This window comes from Panulirus ornatus, chromosome 20 (genome assembly GCF_036320965.1).
Source record: "Panulirus ornatus isolate Po-2019 chromosome 20, ASM3632096v1, whole genome shotgun sequence".
Taxonomy (NCBI): Eukaryota; Metazoa; Arthropoda; class Malacostraca; order Decapoda; family Palinuridae; genus Panulirus; species Panulirus ornatus.
The window spans coordinates 78,647,198-78,672,599 of NC_092243.1; the positions used below are offsets into that span (position 1 = coordinate 78,647,198).

Below are 25,402 nucleotides of genomic sequence, written 5' to 3' on the forward strand. Positions count from 1 at the left end.
AAAAACTGAAGGAAGTAAAGTGTTTTAGATATCTAGGAGTGGATCTGGCAGTGGATGGAACCATAGAAGTGGAAGTGAATCATAGGGTGGGGGAGTGGGCGAAAATTCTGGGAGCCTTGAAGAATGTGTGGAAGTCGAGAACATTATCTCGGAAAGCAAAAATGGGTATGTTTGAAGGAATAGTGGTTCCAACAATGTTGTATGGTTGCGAGGCGTGGGCTATGGATAGAGTTGTGCACAGGAGGGTGGATGTGCTGGAAATGAGATGTTTGAGGACAATATGTGGTGTGAGGTGGTTTGATCGAGTAAGTAATGTAAGGGTAAGAGAGATGTGTGGAAATAAAAAGAGTGTGGTTGAGAGAGCAGAAGAGAGTGTTTTGAAATGGTTTGGTCACATGGAGAGAATGATTGAGGAAAGATTGACCAAGAGGATATATGTGTCGGAGGTGGAGGGAATGAGGAGAAGTGGGAGACCAAATTGGAGGTGGAAAGATGGAGTGAAAAAGATTTTGTGTGATTGGGGCCTGAACATGCAGGAGGGTGAAAGGCGTGCAAGGAATAGAGTGAATTGAAACGATGTGGTATACCGGGGTTGACGTGCTGTCAATGGATTGAACCAGGGCATATGAAGCGTCTGGGGTAAACCATGGAAAGTTCTGTGGGGGCTGGATGTGGAAAGGGAGCTGTGGTTTTGGTGCATTATTACATGACAGCTAGAGACTGAGTGTGAACGAATGGGGCCTTTGTTGTCTTTTCCTAGCGCTACCTCGCACACATGAGGTGGGAGGGGGTTGTTATTCCATGTGTGGTGAGGTGGCAATGGGAATGAACAAGGGCAGACAGTATGAATTATGTACATGTGTATATATGTATATGTCTGTGTGTGTATATATATGTGTACATTGAGATGTATAGGTATGTATATTTGCGTGTGTGGACATGTATGTATATACATGTGTATGTGGGCGGGTTGGGCCATTATTTCGTCTGCTTCCTTGCGCTACCTCACTAACGCAGAAGACAATAAGGATAAGACTAATTATGAACCATGATTAATTCTGAACCAGTCTCATAAGGGCAAGATCCATTTTCATTGTGTTCACATCCTGTACCCATCAATTACTTTGGGGAAATAAAAAAAGATCATGGCAATTTTTTTTTCTTCATTCAGCTGCAACGTTGCAACAAAGCAAAATGAATAAAGAATGCATATATGTATATGCCTGTGCATGTATATGTGTGTATACGTTGAAATGTGTATGTACGTGTGTGAACGTTTATGTATGTACATGTGTATGTGGGTGGGTTTGGCCATTCCTCGTCTGTCTCCTTGCATTACCTTGCTGATGTGGGAGATGGCAGTTGAGTATAATAGAAAAAAATAATCTTACAGAAAGCTTTGTTTTTGTTTTTTACAGATATACTCTGTAAGAGTGCGAGACAAGGGTCCTGACTATCGTGGCTTTGTTCAGCTCCCCCTGATTCAGCCCATGGATGGTTCTGGGGATATCTTCATTGGCACAGAACCTCTTGGAGATCCAGTGCTTCTTGTGCAGATGGGAGCAAGGTGCTATGTGGAGCCATGTCAGCGCAGTTGTGAAAAATTGATGGTACAATCCATGCAAAACTTGTTGTATTCCCAATTTCTTTTTCCAGGAGAATGATTAACAGCTTTTAGAAATGATTTACTTAACTCCTTATGAAGATTGTCTCATTTTGTGTACATAAAAACACAATATTTATTATCTAAATGAATGGTAGTTGGCTTGGATTCCTTGTAGTGCTTGTCAGACTCTGATAGTGATTATCTTGTCATCATCACAGCTGGTTTCCATGCACCTGCTAATCATAACCAGGCCACTGACTGGCTAAAGTCACCTCAGCCATGTTGCATCATCAGTCACCAATAAATGATGTAAGTCTTCAAGGAGGAAAAGGAAAGTCTCTCTTTTCATCATTAATGATTACCATTTCACAGAAATTATTGGACAATTTAGCACAGATGTACCATAGGTACTAAACCTCTCCTCTCCGTGGATGTAGACATTTCCAAACCATTCTTCCCCCTTATCCTTGAGCTTCATTCACTGAAAGCCAGAACATCTAGGTTTCTTTCCTCAAACATACTACCTATCTCTCCTTTCTTCTCATTTTGGTTACATCCATACACATTCAGACACCCAAGTCTGAGCCTTTGAGGGTTGAGGGACAAGTTAATTGGGATATAAGTTTGAATGGAGAAAAATTGGAGGAAGTGAAGTGTTTAAGATACCTGGGAGTGGACTTAGCAGTGAATGGAGCTTTGGAAGCAGAAGTGAGTCACAGGGTGAGGGAGGGGGCAAAGGTTCTGGGAGCAGTGAAGAATGTGCGGAAAGAAAGAATATTATCTCAGTGAGCAAAAATGGCTATGTTTGAAGGAATGATAGTTCCAACAATATTATAAGGTTGCGAGACATGGGCTATAGATAGGGTTGTACAGAGGAGGGTGGATGTATTGGAAATGAAATGTTTAAGGTCAGTATGTGGTGTGAGGTGGTTTGATTAAGTAATGAAAGAGTAAGAGAGATGTTTGGTAATAAAAAGAGTGGGGTTGAGTGAGCAGAAAAGGGTATGTTGAAATGGTTTGGACACATGGAAAGAATGAGTGAGGAAAGGTTGACAATGAGGATATATGTGTCAGAGGTGGAGGGAAGGAGAAGTGGGAGATCAAATTGGAGGTGGAAGGTTGGAGTGAAAAAAGATTTTGAGCGATCGGGGCCTGAACATACAGGAGTGAGAAAGGCGTGCAAGGAATAGAGTGAATTGGAATGATGTGGTATACTGGGGTTAACGTGCTGTCAGTGGATTGAACCAGGGCATGTGAAGCATTTGGGGTAAACCATGGAAAGGTCTGTGGGGCCTGAATGTGGAAAGGGAGCTGTGGTTTTGATGCATTACACATGACAGCTAGAGACTGAGTGTGAACGAATGTGGCCCTTCTTTTGTCTTTTCCTGGTGCTACCTTGCTGGTGGGGAAGGGGGTGGGATGTTATTTCATTTGCGGCGGGGTGGTGACAGAAATGGATGAAGGCAGCAAGTATGAATATGTACATTTTTTTTTTTTCATACTATTCGCCATTTCCTGCATTAGTGAGGTAGCTTTAAGAACAGAGGACTGAGCCTTTGAGGGAAATCCTCACTTAGCCCACTTCTCTGCTCCTTTTTTGGAAAAAGTAAAACGGGAGGGGAGGATTTCCAGCCCCCTGCTCTCGCCCCTTTTAGTCGCCTTCTGCGACACACTGGGAATACATGGGAAGTATTCTTTCTCCCCTCTCCCCAGGGATATATGTGTATATATCTGTATATGTATATGTTGAAATGTTTTATTTATTTATATTATTTATTATACTTTGTTGCTATCTCCCGCATTTGCGAGGTAGCGCAAGGAAACAGACGAAAGAAATGGCCCAACCCCCCCCCCATACACATGTATATACATACGTCCACACACACAAATATACATACCTACACAGCTTTCCATGGTTTACCCCAGAAGCTTCACATGCCCTGATTCAATCCACTGACAGCACGTCAACCCCGGTATACCACATCGCTCCAATTCACTCTATTCCTTGCCCTCCTTTCACCCTCCTGCATGTTCAGGCCCCGATCACACAAAATCTTTTTCACTCCATCTTTCCACCTCCAATTTGGTCTCCCTCTTCTCCTCGTACCCTCCACCTCCGACACATATATCCTCTTGGTCAATCTTTTCTCACTCATTCTCTCCATGTGCCCAAACCACTTCAAAAGACCCTCTTCTGCTCTCTCAACCACGCTCTTTTTATTTCCACACATCTCTCTTACCCTTACGTTACTCACTCGATCAAACCACCTCACACCACACATTGTCCTTAAACATCTCATTTCCAGCACATCCATCCTCCTGCGCACAACTCTATCCATAGCCCACGCCTCGCAACCATACAACATTGTTGGAACCACTATTCCTTCAAACATACCCATTTTTGCTTTCCGAGATAATGTTCTCGACTTCCACACATTCTTCAAGGCCCCCAGAATTTTCGCCCCCTCCCCCACCCTATGATCCACTTCCGCTTCCATGGTTCCATCCGCTGCCAGATCCACTCCCAGATATCTAAAACACTTCACTTCCTCCAGTTTTTCTTCATTCAAACTCACCTCCCAATTGACTTGACCCTCAACCCTACTGTACCTAATAACCTTGCTCTTATTCACATTTACTCTTAACTTTCTTCTTCCACACACTTTACCAAACTCAGTCACCAGCTTCTGCAGTTTCTCACATGAATCAGCCACCAGCGCTGTATCATCAGCGAACAACAACTGACTCACTTCCCAAGCTCTCTCATCCCCAACAGACTTCATACTTGCCCCTCTTTCCAAAACTCTTGCATTTACCTCCCTAACAACCCCATCCATAAACAAATTAAACAACCATGGAGACATCACACACCCCTGCCGCAAACCTACATTCACTGAGAACCAATCACTTTCCTCTCTTCCTACACGTACACATGCCTTACATCCTCGATAAAAACTTTTCACTGCTTCTAACAACTTTTCTACCACACCATATATTCTTAATACCTTCCACCTGTTGAAATGTACGTTATTATTATTATTATTATTATTATTATTATTATTATTATTATTATTATTATTATTATTATTATTATTTATTTTTTTTATTTATTCTGCTTTGTCACTGTCTCCCGCGTTTGCGAGGTAGCGCAAGGAAACAGACGAAAGAAATGGCCCAACCCACCCCCATAGACATGTATATACATACACGTCCACACATGCAAATATTTTTTTTTTTTTTTTTTTTTTTTTTTTTGCTTTGTCGCTGTCTCCTGCGTTTGCGAGGTAGCGCAAGGAAACAGACGAAAGAAATGGCCCTACTCACCCCCATACACATGTATATACATATATCCACACACGCAAATATACATACCTACACAGCTTTCCATGGTTTACCCCAGACGCTTCACATGCCTTGATTCAATCCACTGACAGCACGTCAACCCCGGTATACCACATCGCTCCAATTTACTCTATTCCTTGCCCTCCTTTCACCCTCCTGCATGTTCAGGCCCCGATCACACAAAATCTTTTTCACTCCATCTTTCCACCTCCAATTTGGTCTCCCTCTTCTCCTCGTTCCCTCCACCTCCGACACATATATCCTCTTGGTCAATCTTTCCTCACTCATTCTCTCCATGTGCCCAAACCATTTCAAAACACCCTCTTCTGCTCTCTCAACCACGCTCTTTTTATTTCCACACATCTCTCTTACCCTTACGTTACTTACTCAATCAAACCACCTCACACCACACATTGTCCTCAAACATCTCATTTCCAGCACATCCATCCTCCTGCGCACAACTCTATCCATAGCCCACGCCTCGCAACCATACAACATTGTTGGAACCACTATTCCTTCAAACATACCCATTTTTGCTTTCCGAGATAATGTTCTCGACTTCCACACATTCTTCAAGGCTCCCAGAATTTTCGCCCCCTCCCCCACCCTATGATCCACTTCCGCTTCCATGGTTCCATCCGCTGCCAGATCCACTCCCAGATATCTAAAACACTTCACTTCCTCCAGTTTTTCTCCATTCAAACTCACCTCCCAATTGACTTGACCCTCAACCCTACTCTACCTAATGACCTTGCTCTTATTCACATTTACTCTTAACTTTCTTCTTTCACACACTTTACCAAACTCAGTCACCAGCTTCTGCAGTTTCTCACATGAATCAGCCACCAGCGCTGTATCATCAGCGAACAACAACTGACTCACTTCCCAAGCTCTCTCATCCCCAACAGACTTCATACTTGCAAATATACATACCTATAAATCTCAATGTACACATATATATACACACACAGACATATACACATGTACATAATTCATACTGTCTGCCTTTATTTATTCCCATCGCCACCTCATCACACATGGAATAACATCCCCCTCCCCCCTCATGTGTGCGAGTTAGCACTAGGAAAAGACAACAAAGGCCCCATTTGTTCACACTCAGTCCACAGCTGCCACGTAATAATGCCCAAAACCACAGCTCCCCCTCCACATCCAGGCCCCACAGAACTTTCCATGGTTTACCCCAGACGCTTCACATGCCCTGATTCAATCCATTGACAGCATGTCGACCCTGGTATACCACATCGATCCAATTCACTCTATTCCTTGCCCGCCTTTCACCCTTTTGCATGTTCAGGCCCCGATCACTCAAAATCTTTTTCACTCCATCTTTCCACATCCAATTTGGTCTCCCACTTCTCATTCCCTCCACCTCCGACACATATATCCTCTTGGTCAATCTTTCCTCACTCATTCTCTCCATGTGCCCAAACCATTTCAAAACACCCTCTTCTGCTCTCTCAACCACTCTCTTTTTATTTCTACACATCTCTCTTACCCTTACATTGCTTACTCGATCAAACCACCTCACACCACATATTGTCCTCAAACATCTCATTTCCAGCACATTCACTCTCCTGGGCACAACTCTATCCATAGCCCATGCCTCGCAACCATACAATATTGTTGGAACCACTATTCCTTCAAACATACCCATTTTTGCTTTCCGAGATAATGTTCTCGACTTCCACACATTCTTCAAGGCTCCCAGGATTTTTGCCCCCTCCCCCACCCTGTGATTCACTTCTGCTTCCATGGTTCCATCCGCTGCCAGATCCACTCCCAGATATCTAAAACACTTTACTTCCTCTAGTTTTTCTCCATTCAAACTTACCTCCCAATTGACTTGACCCTCAACCCTACTGTACCTAATAACCTTGCTCTTATTCACATTTACTCTTAACTGGCGAGGTGGCGATGGGAATGAATAAAGGCAGACAGTGTGAATTGTGTGCATGTATATATATGTATATGTCTGTGTGTGTATATATATGTGTACATTGAGATGTATGGGTATGTATATTTGCGTGTGTGGACGTGTATGTATATACATATGTATGGGGGTGGGTTTGGCCATTTCTTTCGTCTGTTTCCTTGCGCTACCTCACAAGTGCGGGAGACAGCGACAAAGCAAAATGAAGATATATTAAATAATTATTATTATTATTATACTTTGTCGCTGTCTCCCGCGTTAGCGAGGTAGTGCAAGGAAACAGACAAAAGAATGGCCCAACCCACCCACATACACTTGCATATACAATGGTTGTTTACACATGAGAAGTGTGGGAGGTGGGCGGATTAGAAAGGGTAGTGAGTGGTGGGATAAGAAGTAAGATTAATAGTGAAAGGAAAGAGAGAGGCATTTGGACTATTTTTGCAGGGAAATAATGCAAATGACTGAGAAATGTAAAAAAGAAGGAGGCAGGAGGTCAAGAGAAAGGTGCAAGAGGTGAAAAAGAGGGCAAATGAGAGTTGGGATGAGAGAGTATCATTAGATTTTAGGGAGAATAAAGTATGAAGTCTGTTGGGGATGGGAGAGCTTGGGAAGTGAGTCAGTTGTTGTTCGCTGATGATACAGCGCTGGTGGCTGATTCATGTGAGAAACTGCAGAAGCTGGTGACTGAGTTTGGTAAAGTGTGTGGAAGAAGAAAGTTAAGAGTAAATGTGAATAAGAGCAAGGTTATTAGGTACAGTGGGGTTGAGGGTCAAGTCAATTGGGAGGTGAGTTTGAATGGAGAAAAACTGGAGGAAGTGAAGTGTTTTAGATATCTGGGAGTGGATCTGGCAGTGGATGGAACCATGGAAGCGGAAGTGGATCATAGGGTGGGGGAGGGGGCGAAGATTCTGGGGGCCTTGAAGAATGTGTGGAAGTCGAGAACATTATCTCGGAAAGCAAAAATGGGTATGTTTGAAGGAATAGTGGTTCCAACAATGTTGTATGGTTGCGAGGCGTGGGCCATGGATAGAGTTGTGCGCAGGAGGATGGATGTGCTGGAAATGAGATGTTTGAGGACAATGTGTGGTGTGAGGTGGTTTGATCGAGTGAGTAACGTAAGGGTAAGAGAGATGTGTGGAAATAAAAAGAGCGTGGTTGAGAGAGCAGAAGAGGGTGTTTTGAAGTGGTTTGGGCACATGGAGAGAATGAGTGAGGAAAGATTGACGAAGAGGATATATGTGTCGGAGGTGGAGGGAACGAGGAGAAGAGGGAGACCGAATTGGAGGTGGAAGGATGGAGTGAAAAAGATTTTGTGTGATCGGGGCCTGAACATGCAGGAGGGTGAAAGGAGGGCAAGGAATAGAGTGAAATGGAGAGATGTGGTATACCGGGGTTGACGTGCTGTCAGTGGATTGAATCAAGGCATGTGAAGCGTCTGGGGTAAACCATGGAAAGCTGTGTAGGTATGTATATTTGCGTGTGTGGACGTATGTATATACATGTGTATGGGGGGGGGTTGGGCCATTTCTTTTTTTCGTCTGTTTCCTTGCGCTACCTCGCAAACGCGGGAGACAGCGACAAAGTATAAAAAAAAAAAAAAAAAGATGTTTTGTAAGGAGATAAATAAAGTGTGTAAGACAAGGGAACAGATGGGAACATCAGTGAAGGGGGCAAATGGGGAAGTGATAACAAGTAGTGGTTATGGGAGAAGATGGAGTGAGTATTTTGAAGGTTTGTTGAATGCGTTTGATGATAGAGTGGCAGATATAGGGTGTTTTGGTCGAGGTGGTGTGCAAAGTGAGAGAGTTAAGGAGAATGATTTGGTAAACAGAGAAGAGGTAGGAAAAGCTTTGCGGAAGATGAAAGCCGGCAAGGCAGCAGGTTTGGATGGTATTGCAGTGGAATTTATTAAAAAAGGGGGTGACTGTGTTGTTGACTGATTGGTAAGGTTATTTAATGTATGTGTGACTCATGGTGAGGTGCCTGAGGATTGGCGGAATGCTTGCATAGTGCCATTGTACAAAGGCAAAGGGGATAAGAGTGAGTGCTCAAATTACAGAGGTATAAGTTTGTTGAGTATTCCTGGTAAATTATATGGGAGAGTATTGATTGAGAGGGTGAAGGCATGTACAGAGCATCAGATTAGGAAAGAGCAGTGTGGTTTCAGAAGTGGTAGAGGATGTGTGGATCAGGTGTTTGCTTTGAAGAATGTATGTGAGAAATACTTAGAAAAGCAAATGGATTTGTATGTAGCATTTATGGATCTGGAGAAGGCATATGATAGAGTTGATAGATATACTCTGTGGAAGGTACTAAGAATATATGGTGTGGGAGGCAAGTTGTTAGAAGCAGTGAAAAGTTTTTATCAAGGATGTAAGGCATGTGTATGTGTAGGAAGAGAGGAAAGTGATTGGTTCTCAGTGAATGTAGGTTTGCGGCAGGGGTGTGTGATGTCTCCATGGTTGTTTAATTTGTTTATGGATGGGGTTGTTAGGGAGGTGAATGCAAGAGTTTTGGAAAGAGGGCAAGTATGCAGTCTGTTGTGGATGAGAGAGCTTGGGAAGTGAGTCAGTTGTTGTTCGCTGATGATACAGCGCTGGTGGCTGATTCATGTGAGAAACAGGAGAAGCTGGTGACTGAGTTTGGTAAAGTGTGTGAAAGAAGAAAGTTAAGAGTAAATGTGAATAAGAGCAAGGTTATTAGGTACAGTAGGGTTGAGGGTCAAGTCAATTGGGAGGTAAGTTTGAATGGAGAAAAACGAAGGAAGTAAAGTGTTTTAGATATCTGGGAGTGGATCTGGCAGCGGATGGAACCATGGAAGTGGAAGTGAATCATAGGGTGGGGGAGGGGGCGAAAATCGTGGGAGCGTTGAAGAATGTTTGGAAGTCGAGAACATTATCTCGGAAAACAAAAATGGGTATTTTTGAAGGAATAGTGGTTCCAACAATGTTGTATGCTTGCGAGACGTGGGCTATGGATAGAGTAGTGCGCAGGAGGTGGATGTGCTGGAAATGAGATGTTTGAGGACAATTTGTGGTGTGAGGTGGTTATGATCGAGTAAGTAATGTAAGGGTAAGAGAGATGTGTGGAAATAAAAAGAGAGTGGTTGAGAGAGCAGAAGAGGGTGTTTTGAAATGGTTTGGGCACATGGAGAGAATGAGTGAGGAAAGATTGACCAAGAGGATATATGTGTCGGAGGTGGAGGGAACGAGGAGAAGTGGGAGACCAAATTGGAGATGGAAAGGTGGAGTGAAAAAGATTTTGAGTGATCGGGGCCTGAACATGCAGGAGGGTGAAAGGCGTGCAAGGAATAGAGTGAATTGGATCGATGTGGTATACCGGGGTCGACGTGCTGTCAATGGATTGAATCAGGGCATGTGAAGCATCTGGGGTAAACCATAGAAAGTTTTCTAGGGCCTGGATGTGGAAAGGGAGCTGTGGTTTCGGTGCATTATTACATGACAGCTAGAGACTGAGTGTGAATGAATGGGGCCTTTGTTGTCTTTTCCTAGTGCTACCTCACACACATGAGGGGGGAGGGGGATGTTATTCCATGTGTGGCGAGGTGGCGATGGGAATAAATAAAGGCAGACAGTATGAATTATGTACATGTGTATATATGTATATGTCTGTGTGTGTATATATATGTGTACATTGAGATGTATAGGTATGTATATATGGGTGGGTTGGGCCATTTCTTTTGTCTGTTTCCTTGCACTACCTCGCAAATGCGGGAGACAGCGACAAAGCAAAAAATAAATATAAATATGACTCATGATGGGGTGCCTGGGGATTAGTGGAATGCTTGCATAGTGCCATTGTACAAAGGCAAAGGGGATGAAGGTAAGTGCTCAAATTACAGAGGTATAAGTTTGTTGAGTATTCCTGGTAAATTATATGGGAGGGTATTGATTGAGAGGGTGAAGGCATGTACAGAGCATCAGATTGGGGAAGAGCATTGTGGTTTCAGAAGTGGTAGAGGCTGTGTGGATCAGGTGTTTGCTTTGATGAATGTGTGTGACAAATACATAAACAAATGGATTTGTGTATAGCATTTATGGATCTGGAGAAGGCATATGATAGAGTTGATAGAGTTGCTCAGTAGAAGGTATTAAGAATATATAGTGTGGGAAGCAAGTTCTTAGAAGCAGTGAAAAAGTTTTATCGCGGATGTAAGGCATGTGTACGAGTAGGAAGAGAGGAAAGTGATTGGTTCTCAGTGCATGTTGATTTGCGGCAGGGGTGTGTGATGTCTCCATTGTTGTTTAATTTGTTTATGGATGGGGTTGTTAGGGAGGTGAATGCAAGAGTTTTGGAGAGAAGGGCGAGCATTTAGTCTGTTGTGGATGAGAGAGCTTGGGAAGTGAGTCAGTTATTGTTCGCTGATGATACAGCACTGGTGGCTGATTTGTGTGAGAAATTGCAGAAGCTGGTGACTGAGTTTGGTAAAGTGTGTGAAAGAAGAAAGCTGAGAGTAAATGTGAATAAGAGTAAGGTTATTAGGTACAGTAGGGTTGAGGGACAAGTCAAATGGGACTTAAGTTTGAATGGAGAAAGACTGGAGGAAGTGAAGTGTTTTAGATGTCTAGGGGAGTCGAGTTGGCAGCGGATGGAACCATGGAAGCGGAAGTGAATCATAGCTATGGTGGGGGAGGGGGCGAAAGTTCTGGGAGCATTGGAAAATGTGTGTAAGGCGAGAACATTATCTCGGAAAGCAAAAATGAGTATGTTTGAAGGAATAGTGATTCTGACAATGTTGTATGGTTGTGAGGTGTGCAGAGGAGGGTGGATGTGCTGGAAATGAGATGTTTGAGGACAGTATATGGTGTGAGGTGGTTTGATCAACTAAGTAATGAAAAGGTAAGAGAGATGTGTGGTAATAAAAAGTGTGTGGTTGAGAGAGCAGAAGAGGGTGTTTTGAAATAGTTTGGTCACATGGAGAGAATGAGTGAGGAAAGATTGACCAAGAGGATATATGTGTCAGAGGTTGAGGGAATGAGAAGTGGGAGACCAAATTGGAGGTGGAAAGATGGAGTGAAAAAGCTTTTGAGTGATCGGGGCCTGAACATGCAGGAGGGCGAAAGGCGTGCAAGGAATAGAATGAATTGGAACAATGTGGTGTACTGGGGTCGACGTGCTGTCAATGGATTAAACCAGGGCATGTGGAACGTCTGGGGTAAACCATGGAAAGTTTTGTGGGGCCTGGATGTGGAAAGGGAGCTGTGCTTTCGATGCTTTATACATGACAGCTAGAGACTGAGTGTGAACGAATGTGGCCTTTGTTGTCTTTTCCTAGCACTACCTCATGCACATGCGGGGGGAGGGGGTTGTCATTTCATGTGTGGTGGGGTGGCGATGGGAATGAATAAGGGCAGACAGTATGAATTATGTACATGTGTATATGTGTATATGCCTATATGTTTATACACATGTATACGTTGAGATGTATAGGTATGTATATGTGCATGTGTGAAGGTGTATGTATATGCATGTGTATGTGGGTGGGTTGGATCATTCTTTCATCTGTTTCCTTGCGCTACCTCTCTAACATGGGAGACAGCGACAAAGTATGATAAATAAAATGAATAAGACATAAGCATGTAGGAAGAGAGGAAAGTGATTGGTTCTCAGTGAATGTCGGTTTGCGGCAGTGGTGCTTGATGTCTCCACGGTTGTTTAATTTGTTTATGGATGGGGTTGTTAGGGAGGTGAATGCAAGAGTTTTGGAAAGAGGGGGCAAGTATACAGTCTGTTGTGGATGAGAAAGCTTGGGAAGTGAGTCAGTTGTTCGCTGATGATACGGTGCTGGTGGCTGATTCATGTGAGAAACTGCAGAAGCTGGTGACTGAGTTTGGGTTGGGCCATTCTTTCGTCTGTTTCCTTGCGCTGCCTTGCTAACGTGGGAGACAGTGACAAAGCAAAATATATATAATATAATAAATAACAGATGCTCTCGACATACCTCTTGAGTTCTGTTATGACTGACCGGTCAGATCCCGAAATAGATGTAAGTTGGACTTACGTCAGCATTGCATGTAGAATTCGTATACCTGTACAGCATTCTTTTATCCTACTCTGTTTCTATCATGGTTATCTTGTTTTTCGTTAACCAGCTTTATTATATGATTCTTTAGTTTTTTTACCTTTTATGTAAGACTCCTTAGTTCATGAATTGATTCATTCAAATTTTCAGTGAGCTTTTTGACAGCTCTTTTGGTAGAACTTGCTGCTTCACCTGTGATTTGAACGTTGTGTAAGCTATATCTCCTGTCTTGCAGTGAAGTTCTTGATGTAATCCTCTCCCACTCGCTCCTTCAAAGTCTCAAAAAGACACCTAGCCTCTGCCAGAGTCAGTAGTAAGCTTAGTGGTACGTGTTTTTGAATTTGATCTTTCCATCCACATTATCAACAACTTTTCCATTTCGTGGATGGGCCCTTATCATTGCCATGTTATTTTTGGAGACTTCATACTTGCCGAACCTTTCACTGCATCATTTATTTTTTTCTTTGTCCTTTAAGATTGTGGAGACTGTCAAATGGGACAACTGTAGATCATGTGCAATCACATTAACTTTTTTCATCCTTCATATTGTGTGTTTTTTCTTCCTTTGTATTGGGTGATTACCTTCATTTTCAATTCCAAATCGAGCATCTTCCTCGGATTCTTGCCAGATCTATCAACATGTGATGTGTTTTTCCAGCACGAAAATTCGTTAGATTCACTTGAGTAACGTGTACTTACTGAATGGTAACTGAGAGCGAGAACAGAGAGATGCTGTGATGTACACAATGCTGGGATCATCTGACATTCACTATTGTATGCATGCAGCCATTAGCGCTGGCAGATGTGCGACCAAGCATAATTTTTATATTACATATATTTTTTAATTTATATTTTTTTCCGGTCATATGTATGGATGGTCGTAAGTCACACAGGTGGAAGTCAGGAGTATTTGTATGTACATATGTATCTTTTTGTAACAGATGCCCTATATATATGGGGCAGCTGCAGCACTCTGGAAGTTGCCCATGTCCACCAGGCAGGACCACATGTCAAGAAATGTGGTGGTGATGCATGTGCTTCCTCATAGGATAAACACAGGACCTTTGAGAAGTAAGTTTTTATTGTCTTAAGTGTAGAAGTTACATCTTGGGAGTAAGGGGTTTTGTGATGTGTTAAATCGTTGTTTTTAGTGCTGAAGAGGTGGATGGTGTTCAGAATACAGAGAAGAAAGTTCAGTTTGTATAAGCCATTGGGGTGCAGTTTAAGATTGAGTGTATGTTTTGTAATGTGGTACTTTAATCTGGGTTGGGACGGTGGTTGTGTGGTGTTTGTCAGATCATTTTGGTACATGATGCTCCCAGTCAACACAGTGGATGTGTTCCTGGAAAGTGGAATTTAACAGGAACTCTGGGAAGTGGATCATGATTTACCTTAGGGTTCAGTGTAATAATTGTAGGCTGTACTCTCAGGGAAGATTTCTCAGTCTAAGTAAATGTTCATAAATGTTAGTCATAATGCTGATACATTATTAGTCTACGTTTTTTGATATAGAATCTATCCGTTTATCTATCTATTTATCTGATGCCTATTCTCTAGGAACTCCCTCAAGTGGGTAGCCATGGCAAGTCTCCATAACTGGTTGTTCTCAATCAGTGCTATGGATGTGTTCCTGGAAATTTCATCTTAACAGAAACTCTGAGTAGTGGGTCACGCTTTGCCATAGCATTCAATGTAATTATTGTGAGCTTCACTCATGGGGAAGATTTCTCAATCTATGTGGTACACTAAAAGATATCTGTCTGGATATCTAATGCTTGTCTGTTCTAGAACTCCCTCAAGGGGTTAGCCACAGCAAGTCTCCATAACTGGTAAATTCTAGTGCCATTATTATAGAGTACTTGCTTGAAATATGGTACAGCATTAAGATAATACATGAAGTTGCTCTGATCTGGTAGGTAGAGGCTCTAGCCCAGTCAACAACGCATTGATCAGCATCAAAATGTCACATTTTGTTGTATCTTTTTAAGTATTTGATGCTTGTTCTGTTTCTCTTCTCCCCAGAAGCACAAGAGTCATTAGACACTTTCCCAAAAGGTATTATATCACATTGTGTGAAGTACACATTCCATGCTTTATGCCCACTGCAACACACAAGTTGGGCTAGCTGCTGCATGGGTGCACTTAGTTGCTAGCAAATAGTCACTCATTGGAGTGATCATTTGTTGTTGCTGTGAGCTGTAGTATTATTTTTGAAACTTCTTACATTTCAGTTATGGTATTTTATGAACATTATTTATTTCTCAGTAAACATTGTACACAATACTACATGTCTTAATGGCATTGCCAATTACCAGCAAATAATTGCTATTGATCGCCATTGCCAGCACGGTCTTTGTAAACTTTTCTTTTTTTTTCTGTCTTCATTATTCAGTTTATTTTTTCATAAACACCATATATGTAAAACACTGGGTAATTTTGCTACTGAAAGCGGGAAATGCATGTACGAGCGTTTTGTCGGTATTGTTTGTTGGGAAAAGGGAATAGATAAGTACTGTATAGGTTGGAGAAGTGTGAGGCAGATATAGTATTTTGTTATTTCTTAGAGATGGTGGTTTTTTTATGGCATATTTGGTTATGAAGGGTCCAGTGCTAGTGCATAGAACTGAGTGCCAGGTGTATTAGGATGAGAGTTTGTTTGAAGCATTTTTGTTTCATTTTGCATATATGAAATGGTTTGGAGATATGGAGAGAATGAGAAATAGTTGACAAAGAGGATATATGTGTCAGGGGTGGAGGAATCAAGGAGAAGTGGGAGACCAAATTGGAGGTGGAAGGATGGAGTAAAAAAGATTTTGAGCGATTGGGACCTGAATATACAGGAGGGTGAGAGGTGTGCAAGGAATAGAGTGAATTGGAACGATGTGGTATACCTGAGTTGACATGCTGTCAGTGGACTGAACCAGGGCATGTGAAATGTCTGGGGTAAACCAATGAAAGGTCTGTAGGGCCTGGATATGGATACGGAGCTGAGGTTTTAGTGCTTTACACATGACAACTAGAGACTGATTGTGAATGAATGTGGCCTTTTTTGTCTGTTTTCGTGGTGCTGCCTTGCTGAAGTAAGGAGTGGCGATACTGCTTCCTGTGGGGCTGGGAAGCGCTAGGAGTGGATGAAGGCAAGCAAGCATGAATATATACATGTGTATATATATATATATGTATATGTTCAGGCCTTTATCACTCAAAATCTTTTTCACTCTATCCTTCCACCTCCAGTTTGGTCTCTTGCTTCTTGTTCCCACCACCTCTGACACATTCATCCTCTTCATCAACCTTTCCTCACTCATTCTCTCCATATATCCAAACCATTTCAACACATCCTCTTCTGCTCTCTCAACCACACTCTTTTATTTCCACACATCTCTCTTACCCTTTCATTGCTTACTCGATCAACCCACCTCACACCACCTATTGTCCTCAAACATCTCATTTCCAACACATTCACCTCCTCCTCACTACCCTATCAATAGCCCATGCTTCACAATTCTATGATATTGTTGGAGCAACTGTTCCTTCAAACATACCCATTTTTGCTCTCCGAGATAACATTCTCTCCTTCCTTACATTTTTCATTGCTCCTGGAACCTTCACCCCCCCCCCCCTCCCTCCCTACCCTGTGACTCACTTCCACTGCCATGATTCCATCTGCTGCTAAGTCCACTCCCAGATATCTAAAACACTTCACTTCCTCCAATTTTTCTCCATTCAGACTTACATCCCAACTAACTTATCCTTCAAACCTCCAGAAACTAATGCCCTTGCTCTTATTCACATTTGCTCTCAACTTTCTCCTTTCATACACTTTCCTGACTGTCACCAACTTCTGCAGTTTCTCGCTTGAATCAGCCACCAGTGCTGTATTAATGTGAACAATAACTGACTTTTTTTTCCCAAGCTCTCTCATCCCCAACAGACTGCATACTTGTTCCTCTCCAAAACTCTTGCATTTTCCTCCCTTAATGACTGACTCACTTCCCAAGCCCTCTCATCGACAGCAGACTGCATACTTGCCCCTCTCTCCAAAACTCTTGCATTCACCCATCTAACAACCCCATCCATAAACAAATTAAACAGCCATGGAGACATCACGCACCCCTGCCGCAAACGGACATTCACTGAGAACCAATTACTTTCCTCTCTTCCTACTCGTACACATGCCTTACACCCTTGATAAAACTTTTCACTGCTTCTAGCAACTTGCCTCCCACACCACATACTCTTAATACCTTCCAAAGAGCATCTATATTAACTTTATCATATGCCTTTTCCAGATCCATAAATGCTACATACAAATCCATTTGCTTTTCTAAGTATTTCTCTCATACATTCTTCAAAGCAGGTGCTTGCTTTGAAGAATGGAGGTGAGAAATACTTAGTGTTGGAAATATTGGGGACAATATGTGGTGTGATGTGGTTTGATCAAGTAAGTAATGAAAGGGTAAGAGAGATGTGTGGTAATAAATAGAGTGTGGTTGAGAGAGCAGAAGAGGGTGTATTGAAATGGTTTGGGCACATGGTGAGAATGAGTGAGGAAAGATTGACAAAGAGGATATATGTGTCAGAGGTGGAGGGAATGAGGAGAAGCAGGATACCAAATTGGAGGTGGAAGGATGGAATGAAAAAGATTTAAAGCGATCGGGGCCTGGACATACACAGGAGGGTGAAAGGCGTGCAAAGAATAGAGTGAATTGGATCGATGTAGTATACCGGGGTTGACGTGCTGTCATTGGATTGAATCAGGGCATGTGAAGCGTCTGGGGTAAACCATGGAAAGTTGTGTGGGGCCTGGATGTGGAAAGGGAGCTGTGGTTTCAGGCATTATTGCATGACAGCTAGAGACTGAGTGTGAATGAATGGGGCCTTTGTTGTCTTTTCCTAGCGTTACCTCGCACACATGAGGGGGAGGGGGATGGTATTCCATGTGTGGCGAGGTGGCGATGGGAATGAATAAAGGCAGACAGTGTGAATTGTGTGCATGGGTATATATGTATGTGTGTTTTTTTTTTTTTTTTCGCTGTCTCCCGCGTTTGCGAGGTAGTGCAAGGAAACAGACGAAAGAAATGGCCCAACCCACCCCCATACACATGTATATACATACGTCCACACATGCAAATATACATACCTACACAGCTTTCCATGGTTTACCCCAGACGCTTCACATGCCTTGATTCAATCCACTGACAGCACGTCAGCCCCGGTATACCACATCGCTCCAATTCACTCTATTCCTTGCCCTCCTTTCACCCTCCTGCATGTTCAGGCCCCGATCACACAAAATCTTTTTCACTCCATCTTTCCACCTCCAATTTGGTCTCCCTCTTCTCCTCATTCCCTCCACCTCCGACACATATATCCTCTTGGTCAATCTTTCCTCACTCATTCTCTCCATGTGCCCAAACCATTTCAAAACACCCTCTTCTGCTCTCTCAACCACGCTCTTTTTATTTCCACACATCTCTCTTACCCTTACGTTACTTACTCGATCAAACCACCTCACACTACACATTGTCCTCAAACATCTCATTTCCAGCACATCCATCCTCCTGCGCACAACTCTATCCATAGTCCACGCCTCGCAACCATACAACATTGTTGGAACCACTATTCCTTCAAACATACCCATTTTTGCTTTCCGAGATAATGTTCTCGACTTCCACACATTCTTCAAGGCTCCCAGAATTTTCGCCCCCTCCCCCACCCTATGATCCACTTCCGCTTCCATGGTTCCATCCGCTGCCAGATCCACTCCCAGATATCTAAAACACTTCACTTCCTCCAGTTTTTCTTCATTCAAACTCACCTCCCAATTGACTTGACCCTCAACCCTACTGTTTGTGCCTGTTTGTGTATATATATATATATGTGTACATTGAGATGTATAGGTATGTATATTTGCGTGTGTGGATGTGTATGTATATACATGTGTATGGGGGTGGGTTGGGCCATTTCTTTCGTCTGTTTCCTTGCGCCACCTCACAAACGCGGGAGACAGCGACAAAGCAAAATAATAATAGTCGCCTTCTACGACACGCAGGGAATACGTGGGAAGTATTCTTTCTCCCCTATCCCCAGGGAAGGTATTAAGAATATATGGTGTGGGAGGCAAGTTGTTAGAAGCAGTGAAAAGTTTTTATCGAGGATGTAAGGCATGTGTACGTGTAGGAAGAGAGGAAAGTGATTGGTTCTCAGTGAATGTAGGTTTGCGGCAGGGGTGTGTAATGTCTCCATGGTTGTTTAATTTGTTTATGGATGGAGTTGTTAGGGAGGTGAATGCAAGAGTTTTGGAAAGAGGGGCAAGTATGAAGTCTGTTGGGGATGAGAGAGCTTGGGAAGTGAGTCAGTTGTTGTTCGCTGATGATACAGTGCTGGTGGCTGATTCATGTGAGAAACTGGAGAAGCTGGTGACTGAGTTTGGTAAAGTGTGTGAAAGAAGAAAGTTAAGAGTAAATGTGAATAAGAGCAAGGTTATTAGGTACAGTAGGGTTGAGGGTCAAGTCAGTTGGGAGGTGAGTTTGAATGGAGAAAAACTGGAGGAAGTGAAGTGTTTTAGATATCTGGGAGTGGATCTGGCAGCGGATGGAACCATGGAAGCGGAAGTGGATCATAGGGTGGGGGAGGGGGCGAAAATTCTGGGAGCCTTGAAGAATGTGTGGAAGTCGAGAACATTATCTCGGAAAGCAAAAATGGGTATGTTTGAAGGAATAGTGGTTCCAACAATGTTGTGTGGTTGCGAGGCGTGGACTATGGATAGAGTTGTGCGCAGGAGGATGGATGTGCTGGAAATGAGATGTTTGAGGACAATGTGTGGTGTGAGGTGGTTTGATCGAGTAAGTAACGTAAGGGTAAGAGAGATGTGTGGAAATAAAAAGAGCGTGGTTGAGAGAGCAGAAGAGGGTGTTTTGAAATGTTTGGTCACATGGAGAGAATGAGTGAGGAAAGATTGACCAAGAGGATATACGTGTCGGAGGTGGAGGGAACGAGGAGAAGAGGGAGACCAAATTGGAGGTGGAAAGATGGAGTGAAAAAGATTTTGCGTGATGGGGGCCTGAACATGCAGGAGGGTGAAAGGAGGGCAAGGAATAGAGTGAATTGGAGCGATGTGGTATACCGGGGCTGACGTGCTGTCAGTGGATTGAATCAAGGCATGTGAAGCGTCTGGGGTAAACCATGGAAAGCTGTGTAGGTATGTATATTTGCGTGTGTGGACGTATGTATATACATGTGTATGGGGGTGGGTTGGGCCATTTCTTTCGTCTGTTTCCTTGCGCTACCTCGCAAACGCGGGAGACAGCAACAAAGAAAAAAAAAAAAAAAAGAAAATATATATATATTGAGAGGACAAGAGCAAGGGAAGAAGTAGCACTACTCCTGAAACAGGAGTTGTGGGAGTATGTGAGAGAATGTAAGAAAGTAAATTCTAGATTAATATGGGTAAAACTGAAAGTTGATGGAGAGAGATGGGTGATTATTGGTACATATGCACCTGGGCATGAGAAGAAAGATCATGAGAGGCAAGTGTTTTGGGAGCAGCTGAATGAGTGTGTTAGTGGTTTTGATGCACAAGACCGGGTTATAGTGATGGGTGATTTGAAAGCAAAGGTGAGTAATGTGGCAGTTGAGGGAATAATTGGTAAACATGGTGTGTTCAGTGTTGTAAATGGAAATGGTGAAGAGCTTGTAGATTTATGTACAGAAAAAGGACTGGTGATTGGGAATACCTGGTTTAAAAAGTGAGATATACATAAGTATACGTATGTAAGTAGGAGAGATGGCCAGAGAGCGTTATTGGATTACGTGTTAATTGACAGGTGCGTGAAAGAGAGACTTTTAGATGTTAATGTGCTGAGAGGTGCAACTGGAGGGATGTCTGATCATTATCTTGTGGAGGCGAAGGTGAAGATTTGTATGGGTTTTCAGAAAAGAATAGAGAATGTTGGGGTGAAGAGAGTGGTGAGAGTAAGTGAGCTTGGGAAGGAGACTTGTGTGAGGAAGTACCAGGAGAGACTTAGTACAGAATGGAAAAAGGTGAGAACAAAGAAGGTATGGGAAGTGGGGGAGGAATGGGATGTATTTAGGGAAGCAGTGATGGCTTGCGCAAAAGATGCTTGTGGCATGAGAAGCGTGGGAGGTGGGTTGATTAGAAAGGGTAGTGAGTGGTGGGATGAAGAAGTAAGATTATTAGTGAAAGAGAAGAGAGAGGCATTTGGATGATTTTGGCAGGGAAAAAATACAAATGAGTGGAGATGTATAAAAGAAAGAGTCAGGAAGTCAAGAGAAAAGTGCAAGAGGTGAAAAAGAGGGCAAATGAGAGTTGGGGTGAGAGAGTATCAGTAAATTTTAGGGAGAATAAAAAGATGTTCTGGAAGGAGGTAAATAAAGTGCGTAAGACAAGGGGGCAAATGGGAACTTCAGTCAAGGGGGCTAATGGGTAGGTGATAACAAGTAGTGGTGATGTGAGAGGGAGATGGAGTGAGTATTTTGAAGGTTTGTTGAATGTGTTTGATGATAGAGTGGCAGATATAGGGTGTTTTGGTCTAGGTGGTGTGCAAAGTGAGAGGGTAAGGGAAAATGATTTGGTAAACAGAGAAGAGGTAGTAAAAGCTTTGCGGAAGATGAAAGCCGGCAAGGCAGCAGGTTTGGATGGTACTGTAGTGGAATTTATTAAAAAAGGGGGTGACTGTATTGTTGACTGGTTGGTAAGGTTATTTGATGTATGTATGATTCATGGTGAGATGCCTGAGGATTGGCGGAATGCGTGCATAGTGCCATTGTATAAAGGCAAAGGGGATAAGAGTGAATGCTCAAATTACAGAGGTATAAGTTTGTTGAGTATTCCTGGTAAATTATATGGGAGGGTATTGATTGAGAGAGTGAAGGCATGTACAGAGCATCAGATTGGGGAAGAGCAGTGTGGTTTCAGAAGTGGGAGAGGATGTGTGGATCAGGTGTTTGCTTTGAAGAATGTGAGAAATACTTAGAAAAGCAAATGGATTTGTATGTAGCATTTATGGATCTGGAGAAGGCGTATGATAGAGTTGATAGAGATGCTCTGTGGAAGGTACTAAGAATATATGGTGTGGGAGGCAAGTTGTTAGAAGCAGTGAAAAGATTTTATCGAGAATGTAAGGCATGTGTACGTGTAGGAAGAGAGGAAAGTGATTGGTTCTCAGTAAATGTAGGTTTGCGGCAGGAGTGTGTGATGTCTCCATGGTTGTTTGTTTATGGATGGGGTTGTTAGGGAGGTGAATGCAAGAGTTTTGGAAAGAGGGCAAGTATGCAGTCTGTTGTGGATGAGAGATCTTGGGAAGTGAGTCAGTTGTTGTTCGCTGATGATACAGCGCTGGTGGCTGATTCATGTGAGAAACTGCAGAAGCTGGTGACTGAGTTTGGTAAAGTGTGTGAAAGAAGAAAGTTAAGAGTAAATGTGAATAAGAGCAAGGTTATTAGGTACATTAGGGTTGAGGGTCAAGTCAATTGGGAGGTAAGTTTGAATGGAGAAAAACTGAAGGAAGTAAAGTGTTTTAGATATCTGGGAGTGAATCTGGCAGCGGATGAAACCATGGAAGCAGAAGTGAATCATAGGGTGGGGGAGGGGGCGAAAGTTCTGGGAGTGTTGAAGAATGTTTGGAAGTCAAGAACATTATCTCGGAAAGCAAAAATGGGTATGTTTGTAGGAATAGTGGTTCCAACAATGTTATATGGTTGCGAGGTGTGGACTATGGATAGAGTTGTGCACAGGAGGGTGGATGTGTTGGAAATGAGATGTTTGAGGACAATATGTGGTGTGAGATGGTTTGATCGAGTAAGTAATAATAGTGTAAGAGAGATGTGTGATAATAAAAAGAGTGTGGTTGAGAGAGCAGAAGAGGGTGTTTTGAAATGGTTTGATCACATGGAGAGAATGAGTGAGGAAAGATTGACCAAGAGGATATATGTGTCAGAGGTGGAGGGAACGAGAAGTGGGAGACCAAATTGGAGGTGGAAAGATGGAGTGAAAAAGATTATGAGTGATCGGGGCCTGAACATGCAGGAGGGTGAAAGGCGTGCAAGGAAAAGAGTGAATTCGAACGGTGTGGTATACCGGGATTGAAGTGCCATTAATGGATTGAACCAGGGCATGTGAAGCATCTGAGGTAAACCATGGAAAGTTCTGTTGGGCCTGGATGTGGAAAGGGAGCTGTGGTTTCGGTGCATTATTACATGACAGCTAGAGACTGAGTGTGAACAAATGTGGCCCTTGTTTTCTTTTCGTAGCACAACCTCGCGCACATTTGGGGAGAGGGGGCTGTTATTTCACGTGTGGCAGGGTGGCGATGGGAATGAACAAAGGCAGACAGTGTGAATTATGTACATGTGTATATATGTATATGCCTGTGTGTGTATATATATGTATACGTTGAGATGTATAGGTACGTATATTTGCATGTGTGGATGTGTATGTGTATACATGTGTATGTGGATGGGTTGGGTCATTTCTTTCGTCTGTTTCCTTGCGCTACCTCGCCTTTCACCTTCCTGCATGTTCAGGACCCGATCACTCAAAATCTTTTTCACTCCATCTTTCCAACTCCAATTTGGTCTCCCACTACTCCTCGTTCCCTCCACCTCTGACACATATATCCCCTTTATCAATCTTTCTTCACTCGTTCTCTCTATGTGACCAAACCATTTCAAAACACCCTCTTCTGCTCTCTCAATCATACTCTTTTTATTACCACACATCTCTCTTACCCTTTCATTACTTACTCGATCAAACCACCTCACACCACATAATGTCTTCAAACATCTCATTTCCAGCATATCCACCCTCCTCTGCTCAACTCTATCCATAGCCCATGCCTTGCAACCATATAACATTGTTGGAACCACTACTCCTTCAAACATATCCATTTTTGCTTTCCAAATAATGTTCTCGACTCCACACATTTTTCAGTGCTCCCAGAACTTTTGCCCTCTCCCCCACCCTATGATTCACTTCTGCTTCCATGGTTCCATCCGCTGCCAAATCCACTCCCAGATGTCTAAAACACTTCACTTCCTCCAGTTTTTCTCCATTCAAACTTACCTCCTAATTGACTTGACCCTCAACCCTACTGTTTGTGCCTGTTTGTGTATATATATATATATGTGTACATTGAGATGTATAGGTATGTATATTTGCGTGTGTGGATGTGTATGTATATACATGTGTATGGGGGTGGGTTGGGCCATTTCTTTCGTCTGTTTCCTTGCGCCACCTCACAAACGCGGGAGACAGCGACAAAGCAAAATAATAATAGTCGCCTTCTACGACACGCAGGGAATACGTGGGAAGTATTCTTTCTCCCCTATCCCCAGGGAAGGTATTAAGAATATATGGTGTGGGAGGCAAGTTGTTAGAAGCAGTGAAAAGTTTTTATCGAGGATGTAAGGCATGTGTACGTGTAGGAAGAGAGGAAAGTGATTGGTTCTCAGTGAATGTAGGTTTGCGGCAGGGGTGTGTAATGTCTCCATGGTTGTTTAATTTGTTTATGGATGGAGTTGTTAGGGAGGTGAATGCAAGAGTTTTGGAAAGAGGGGCAAGTATGAAGTCTGTTGGGGATGAGAGAGCTTGGGAAGTGAGTCAGTTGTTGTTCGCTGATGATACAGTGCTGGTGGCTGATTCATGTGAGAAACTGGAGAAGCTGGTGACTGAGTTTGGTAAAGTGTGTGAAAGAAGAAAGTTAAGAGTAAATGTGAATAAGAGCAAGGTTATTAGGTACAGTAGGGTTGAGGGTCAAGTCAGTTGGGAGGTGAGTTTGAATGGAGAAAAACTGGAGGAAGTGAAGTGTTTTAGATATCTGGGAGTGGATCTGGCAGCGGATGGAACCATGGAAGCGGAAGTGGATCATAGGGTGGGGGAGGGGGCGAAAATTCTGGGAGCCTTGAAGAATGTGTGGAAGTCGAGAACATTATCTCGGAAAGCAAAAATGGGTATGTTTGAAGGAATAGTGGTTCCAACAATGTTGTGTGGTTGCGAGGCGTGGACTATGGATAGAGTTGTGCGCAGGAGGATGGATGTGCTGGAAATGAGATGTTTGAGGACAATGTGTGGTGTGAGGTGGTTTGATCGAGTAAGTAACGTAAGGGTAAGAGAGATGTGTGGAAATAAAAAGAGCGTGGTTGAGAGAGCAGAAGAGGGTGTTTTGAAATGTTTGGTCACATGGAGAGAATGAGTGAGGAAAGATTGACCAAGAGGATATACGTGTCGGAGGTGGAGGGAACGAGGAGAAGAGGGAGACCAAATTGGAGGTGGAAAGATGGAGTGAAAAAGATTTTGCGTGATGGGGGCCTGAACATGCAGGAGGGTGAAAGGAGGGCAAGGAATAGAGTGAATTGGAGCGATGTGGTATACCGGGGCTGACGTGCTGTCAGTGGATTGAATCAAGGCATGTGAAGCGTCTGGGGTAAACCATGG

General features: G+C 43.1%; 1 protein-coding gene across 6 annotated transcripts in view; it reads left to right on the forward strand.

Annotated features, from left to right (window-relative positions):
• LOC139756163 (uncharacterized protein C2orf42) overlaps positions 1–25,402 on the forward strand; it is a 164,941-nt gene that overhangs the window by 54,467 nt on the left and 85,072 nt on the right. For 5 of the 6 annotated variants that reach the window (XM_071675344.1, XM_071675347.1, XM_071675348.1 and 2 more), the window contains one exon: positions 1,419–1,610. In XM_071675344.1, the coding sequence (XP_071531445.1) occupies positions 1,419–1,610 (192 nt within the window). Of the gene's footprint in view, positions 1–1,418; positions 1,611–1,824; positions 1,916–25,402 lie in introns of those variants that run through there. The other variant, XM_071675349.1, reaches the window with a different exon arrangement.